This window comes from Nematolebias whitei, chromosome 13, assembly GCF_014905685.2.
Source record: "Nematolebias whitei isolate Nwh7 chromosome 13, NemWhi1, whole genome shotgun sequence".
NCBI classification, from domain to species: Eukaryota; Metazoa; Chordata; class Actinopteri; order Cyprinodontiformes; family Rivulidae; genus Nematolebias; species Nematolebias whitei.
In genome coordinates, this window is record NC_056510.1 from 17,132,551 (window position 1) to 17,140,598 (window position 8,048).

At 41.0% G+C, this 8,048-nt stretch overlaps 1 protein-coding gene across 1 annotated transcript in view; it reads left to right on the top strand.

The window, feature by feature from the left end:
• The first annotated feature begins 1,289 nt into the window (after positions 1-1,289).
• Positions 1,290-8,048, top strand: part of vwc2l (von Willebrand factor C domain containing 2 like) — a 22,403-nt gene continuing 15,644 nt past the window's right edge. Inside the window, exons 1-2 of the mRNA XM_037686905.1 lie at positions 1,290-1,323; positions 1,836-2,361. Of these exons, the coding sequence (XP_037542833.1) occupies positions 1,957-2,361 (405 nt within the window). The 5' untranslated portion in view covers positions 1,290-1,323; positions 1,836-1,956. The remainder of the gene's footprint in view (positions 1,324-1,835; positions 2,362-8,048) is intronic.

An 8,048-nucleotide genomic window follows, 5' to 3' on the forward strand; every position in this document is an offset into this window, starting at 1 on the left:
TGTTTTATTTTTCCCTCTTTCATTTGCTTGCATATCTGTGTGTTCTGCTTTCTAAGCAGGTGACACATTGTGAGCCATAAGGATACAATTGTTAAATATTCATGATTTCTCACAGGAATACCTAATTAAGTGATGCTCCACTGGGTTTTACTCAGTCATGTGCTCGGACGTAATGCAGGTAGGCACTGGCCCCTATGGGCTACCATCTGTAAAACAAAACTGCATAAAAAGGGGTTTGGTGCTCTGTGTGCGTGTGTGTGTGCGTGTGTGTGTGTGTGTGGGTGTGGGTGGGTGGGGGGGGGGGATTAGAGGAGTTCAACTCTTGTGTTATGCACGTCTGAATACAAATTGGTCCCTGCAAAATGCGCTGCAAATTCTGAGTGACTCAGGGGAGCAAGCTGCATGCAGGTCATGTGTGAACGCACCATAGCGCACAGGCGCGCGCGCATCAAAGCTCATCATGACGGGAGCATGCACAGAGCGTGCAGCAGACACTCCTCTACTTTGAAGACCTGCTCGGTCTCCCAGCTGCTGACAGCTGTTTGACTTGACTCCAGCTCCTGTCAGAGATGAACTCCAGACTTGTGCGCTGGCTGCGCGGTGCGTTTTGACCACGGATGACACAGGACCGGGGGGAGGGACAGGGCAGATGGAGGGGTGGGGAGGGGGGGATCGGCTCTGCTCAGTGCAGGACGCAGCAGACAGTCGCTCTCCAAGGTGCTGAAAGTCGGAGCGCTCCCTCCTCAGTCTGGCGACGAAGCTCCACTGCAGAATCCAGTAACGACCTGCTGCAGACGTGGCTGCTTTAACATTCCTCACACTCTCATTCCTGGATTTGTTTTTTCTTTATTTTGATTTTACTTGGATGTGCGCGTGCATATGTGCAACCAAACCTCCAGTCCGTTGCCTAACATTTACCTGCACCAGCTGGAGATACTAAACGGACTCTGGATTCTCCGGGAAGGCTACAGATGATTTCTGAGCCTCGTTGTCCCCTCTGTCTGCACCGCGTGCTGCTGAGCAGCAACACTGTCTCAGAAAGGTAAGTCGGATGGGGATAATCACAGAGAAGACCTACTTTTTTCGTGGATGCCGTTTTCCCTGCGCTGGACAGAAGGCTGCTCATTTATTGCTGTTCAACCCATAATCCAGGACGCAAAGGGAGGGGGATTACAGTATCCTTTGGAGCCTGGTGAGATTACCGTGTGGATTGAGTGAAGTTTCTAACAGCCAAGGCGACTATCGGAGATCTGTTCCAGCCCTCTCTGCAGGCTTTTTTTTTTTTGGCTTTACACTGAGAGGATATCACGCAGTGTCACCGCGGTGAGTTTGCCTTATCATTGAATTTCCATCTCCTAAAATGACGCCTTTAAATCTCCGAACAAAAAGAATGATTTTCATCTTAACGTCTTGCGCATTCATCGATGTTTCCGAGCAGCTGCACATGACAGAGCTGATTTATTGTTGCAGACAATCACAGTGCACCCAAAACCTTTTGATCCCTTAAAAAAAAAAAAAAAATGACACAGACCAAAGCTACCTGTTGTCTTTGGTCCGCCTCATAAAGTTTTCCAATGCAGCGTCTGTGGGGTCGGCCTTCACTGAATGAACATTAACTGCATCCCCTTCACTAGTTCTTTATTTTGCATGTTGCATTCCCACCGTGCATATTATATTATACGCATGTTACATAAACCTGTTGAGGAGGCAAAGCTGCAGAATCACTATGAACTTGCATTTGGGAGGAGGAAATGTCCATTTTAAGGTTAGATGCGACATCTGCAGTGGAATTATCCTCCATGGTATCATCTCTTCTGTTTCCCCCCACACTGCAGACCCATACATGATGATGACGATGATGGTGGGGCTGATGATAAAGAGCTGGACGGATCAGGAGAGGATACCCGGAGCTTAGAAAATGCCATCCAAGCACTTGTGTTGAATGTGGATGTTGTGATGCCGTGGGGAAGGATGCGCCCTCACCTCTCGGCTGCCTCCATCCTCCTCCTGGCCCTGATGGGCGTCGCGTCTGCGGCCACGGTGGGGATCCCGGAGGATTACACGGCGGACGAGGCTGAGCGCACCGCCGCCGACAACATGGTCTTCGATGATTACCGGGGCAAAGGCTGCGTGGACGACAGCGGCTTCGTGTACAAGCTGGGGGAGCGCTTCTACCCGGGCCACTCGAACTGCCCGTGCGTGTGCACGGAGGACGGGCCTGTGTGCGACCAGCCCGAGTGCCCGAAACTGCACCCCAAGTGCACCAAAGTGGAGCACAATGGATGCTGCCCCGAGTGCAAAGAGGTGAAAAACTTTTGCGAGTACCGAGGGAAAACGTACAAAATACTGGAAGAATTCAAGGTAAGAAGATTTACATCATGATAAACTCACTGGTATCATCCAAGCGTTTGATGAGCTGATATTATTATTTTTTTTTTTTTATGGGCTGTATTGTCAGTTTTGTTAATGTGTGTAGAAAATTGGCCTGAAGTTATATATCCCTCCAGAGATCTGAACTAAAATCTTCTCATGATGAGAAATGACAGCTGATTTGGTCAAACCCTGTAAATGACCTTATGCTCACTCTCATGACGTGTTAGCACAGAAATGTATTCCAGTGTCTGTAAACTGATGGAGGTGGAGCCATTTTTGTGAAGGCTAACGTCAATTAGCCATGGCAGACATTTAATTGGCTCTAAATAAGTTGCACACTGACAGGAAGATCCATTAAAGTTTGTCCAGTCATTCATGAGATATTTTGCTAACATAATTGAATGTCCCAGTTATGAACAAAGTTTTAGACAATGTTGCCCAGAGTGTAGTCCTTGGAGTGTGTGTTGGACATGACTTTCAGTTTCTATTACACTAACTTAGTGCAATATCGCTAAAACTGATTTAGAGTAAACTTTTCAAGATGTATCAGCTGTGGCGACCATCTTGGATTTCACTCCAAAGTTGAATCAGTTCTAGATGTGCCTATAGCTCCTGATAATAATAATAATAATAATAATAATAATAATAATAATAATGCATTTTATTTGTTAGTGCCTTTCAAGACACCCAAGGACACTTCGCAACATTAAAAACACAAAATAAAACAATGCAAAATGGCTTTAAAGACACTAAACCAAGAAGAAAATAACAAGAAATTAAAGTGAGAAGGCTAACATGAACAGATGAGTTTTGAGTTGTGATTTGAAGGTCTGAAGGGAGTCAATATTACGGATGTCTGGGGGAAGAGCTTTCCAGAGTTGGGGAACAGAGTGAGAAAATGCTCTGTGTCCCGTGGTGCTGAGACAGACAAGAGGCACGTTGAGGTGGATGGAAGAGGAAGAACGAAGGGAGCGTGAATGGGTGATAATGTGCAGGAGATCGGACAGATGGGGCGCGGTTATGGATGGCCTTGAATGTGTACAACAAGATTTTAAATTGAATTCTGAACGTGACTGGAAGCCAGTGAAGTTGCTGTAAAACTGGGGTGATGTGGTGAAATGAGGGGGTTTTGGTAACGATGCGGGCAGCTGAATTTTGAACCATTTGAAGCTTGCGGAGTAATTTTTGCAGTAATGGACTTGGCTCTAATACTTAATGGCAAAGTTTTAAAGGAAGCTCTTGCCTGATCTGTTAGCCCTTTGAGTATGTGGATCAGTCTGAGCTACTATCAAACCAAATTCAATATCTGTAAAGTTTGCTGAATCTTAGCCACTTTGTATTAGTTGTGGCAACCTTCTTAAATGTGACTGACTTCAGAACGTAATCACTTGTAGACGCACATCCAATAATTGGGGACTACCCATAGTAAGGCAGCCACCTATTATTATCCACCTGACTTTGAATTTCTTAACTTTATGTCTTACCCTTCTGTCAATTTTAACACATCCCAAACCATAATGTGTACCCCCACAAATGTTATATCAAAATGACTGACTCGGCTCCGTGATGTGTGCTGTTACTTCTATTGGCGTTTCAGGTTACCATGGTGACATAATTTGCAAACAAAGACACCAGTTTTCTCATTGAAAATAACATAGCTCCTAACAGCTTCTAACTGCCACAGTGAGGTCACATGAGGTCTCTGAACAAAACTCAGAAAGCGAACCCCAACACATAGTACTGGCAAATCAAAAATTGAAATGTGGCAGTGCCCATCAAATTTAAACCAGGAGCTTAGTTAGTTTCATTCAAATCTATTTTTTTTCAAATGTATTGTTTTTTATACAACTAGTGCTTAGTGTATTTTTAATGTTTTCCTTAGTTTATATCTTGGATCTTATGACTGTTTTTCTTTTACATTTTATACTTTGTTGGATGTAACTGGGACCCTGTGTACACAATTTCATTCCACGACATGTACCACGTGTGGTGCGTATGACAACTAAAGAACCTTGAATCCTTGAATCTATCCCCTGGTTTATGACATATTTTGAGCCAACAAAATATATGAACTACGTCATCACATATTTCCTGTCACAGTCATGTTGTTCAAGCTACAAAACACAAAAGAACAGTTTCATTCTGGTGTGCTTTAATGAGTTTTATTGTTGCCAACAGTCCACTGTGATTACATGTATGGCTTAATAGAAAAAAGTCACACAAAAGAAGCAGAGTGACTTATAGGGGTTGGTTACTGCTTCAAATTAGCCCTTTGATGCTGTAAAAATATTTGTGACTGTGCTTGATGACTGCTTGATGACGGCCAAGGGCTCCAAGATGGCTGCCTCCCAGGTTGATGTCATCCCTCCCCTCCCTGCTTCATCAGCTGAACATTTAGCCAGCATTAGACAACTGGCAGATGCTAAGAGTATTTTAATCTGCTGATTTGTGGACACTGAGCGATCACTCTTGCAGAATAGTTTCCAGCCATCAGACCAGTGTCAGCAGTTGTTATGGAGCGTGGCAGCACTGTCTGATTATAAATGACACTATAAGGGCATGACAACCACAGTCTGTGTGTAAACTGTTGCTGCCCATGAGGAGACCTCCTAATTCAGATTTGCCACAAGCAGACAAAGGCTGCAAGTGATTTCAACAGGGACTGACAGATTGTGGCCGAAAACAAGGAGCTCTATGCTTATTCATGGTTGTATTCATATGTGCAGATACATCAGTGGGGAGGTTTGCATTCAGCACAAGCTGCTCTGACAAATACAACAAACACACAATGGATGCAAATTTTAAACACCACTCTGAATTTGGATCATTAGAGACTTTATCTTTTATTTACAAGAATTAAATATTGATGTTTAAATGTGATAGAACTGAAATCCTCTTGTTCTAGATTTAACGCTGCATGTTTCTGTATTTAATGAAAATATACGATACAGGAGGAAATAAGTTCTAAAGCACCAAACTACAGTTTTTGCGTGTTTTTTTTTAAAGATTATTTCAGATGCCCAACCCAACAGGATCTCAGGCAGCAACTTATTGTAATAAAATGTAAATTTTCTTTACTTTTCTATTGAGTGCCAGCACAGATGGATGCTGTTCAATCACCAATGTACAGATGGCTTAAAACTGCACATGACCATTCTGATAATGTGTGTTAGGTGTTCAAAGAGCAGTTTTCTAACCTATGAATTAAACTCAAAATCAAAGTTAGTGCTCATAGGTGGCCTGCATCATTGAGGAAATCCCATATGTGCACAAAGTGTGCTACATATTCTATAATATGTGATAATCCAATGTTATCTAGTTCAGTTACACTTTGCTTTTAGTGTTTATCTTAATATAATGGCACAATGACTGCAACTAAACATTTCAACTCATCAGTCCTGAACATCAACTGAAAGTGACTTTGCTCCATTCCTTCATATGAATCATAATATTACATGATATATCTTATTATATAACATTATCTTGCACAAACTGTCCAGATCATTCCATTGTTTTCTGGCAAAGACAAGATTTTACCATAACATTAAAACACATTGCCTGCTTTTATGATCTTGCTATTATTTGATTAAATAAAACTTTCTTGGGATTTCCAGAAGATGAAAAGATGACATTTTCTTTTCTGCAGAATTTTTTGATCATAATTAAAACTCAGACAAAACGGACACAAATCATTTAATTTCTTATTTTGCAAAGTTGCATTTACTCAAATTGCATTGTCGAAAAAGGGCAGGTGTTCATTTCAGAGAGCAGTAGCTTTAATAGTATGCCCAAATACAATAATGTTTGAGTTTTTTTAAACAATATATATAATAACTTTAGGATGGAATAACAGCGGACAAGAACATTAGGTAAATGTAAAAAAGAGGCACGTGATCATGTAACTTTGGTCTTCTGTTTCTCATATTTGCAAACTGTTTGTATAACAAGAAATCAAGTCAAAACCATCTAGAAAATATTTGATCTTTCATTTTCCACAGACAGGATTTGAAAATGACTCATTGCCAAAAAAATTGTACCATAAAGAAGATTTTCTTGATAGTGCATTAGCGAATATACAATGGGATTTACAATTTTAATATTTAATATTTAAGAACAAATAGCGAGACTCTCTGTTCACACACACACACACACACATACATATAGGGGAGTGGTGGCGCAGAGGTTAGAGAAGGTGGGCCTGTGATCAAAAGATCGCCAGTTCAAGCCCCGGTACCGACAACATTTTAAAAAAATGTGGGTGGGGTAGGTGAAGCACACACATCTGCCTCCACTCTCATTCGCCCCACTCTGGACCCATGAACAAGGCCCTTAACCCCCATCTGCTCTCAAACAAGTCTCTCTTGAAAATGAGTTATCGTGACTCAATGAGACAACATGTACAAATAAAGGGTATATATATATATATATATATATATATATATATATACATACTGTGTTGTCACAGTGGTTCATGAATTTATTACATTTTGAAGGCAAAACGTAGGGAGAGCACTTACAAAATGAGATGGGCATTCCCCCAAAAAATGTATATATAAATTCTGTTTCTGTACATTTTCTACCAATATGCATAACAAGTGTAGGTGGAGAAATTGAATAAAGCTTTATTCAAGACAACTGAGCCTGTCCTAATATTTTAAATCAAAATGTCTGCCATGAAACAGGTCTCCTGTTCACAAATCAAAAAGCAGCACCCGCTATCACTTATGCAAGCAGCTTATTTCCATTCCTTCACCTACACACTCATCAGCTTTAGATAAGCATCTTATTATACCGGTGATTTCAAGGATTAATTATGTCACAAGCAAACGAGGAGGTGACAGAGTTTTTGAGTTATGACATTGAAAATCTTTACAGTCCAATTCTGACTGAGCGAGCATTCATAACAGCATGAATGAGAGACCGACATACATAGGTTTATAGGCAGGTGTGAATAATTTTGTTAAACAAACTAAAAACAGCAGTCTAATAGCAAAAATGGGGTTGCCATGTTTTCTTTGTTTTATGTGGCTTCTGTAAATATCAGATTCAAAGAAAATGTATTGGTAAAAGCAACGTAGTGCTGCATTTATGGGTTTAATCTTTACTGATTAGTGTGTTTGCATGTCACACAAAACTGAAGCTCAGCCCTGATGTGTGAGGCCGGTCCACAGACTTATAAATGCATAAACCTCAGTTTGATGTGAAACCAAGTCCATTAATAGAGCAGCTCTGCACCATGGTGACCTTAATCAAAATAAGGAAAGTTCTCCATATATTTGGGGGAAAATCATGTTTTACATAATATTCTTATAAATTGGCCTGACAAAAACAAGTCAACAAGAAACCTGAGCTCATAAAGATGATGTCATCATTCTTTATCATAAAAGAAAGTGCATCATCTTCATCTACTTTGAGATGGGTGGGTCCCTTCAGTGAAAACATGAAAGCATGGAACCCTGCAGCGTTGAAGAAACTTAAAGGGCAGAAGTATCTGCTGTGCAGACTCCTGTTCAGGGAGGCAGACAGGTAACCTTTAGTTTCAGCATCATTAGCATGTCATGCAGTGATTTTGTTGCATTTGGCAGATATTCAGCTGGAGATTTTTGGAAGTAAACAAAGACAGCACTTTAGAAATGCAAAAATAAAAATGTTACTGTGACTTTGATTAAATATAT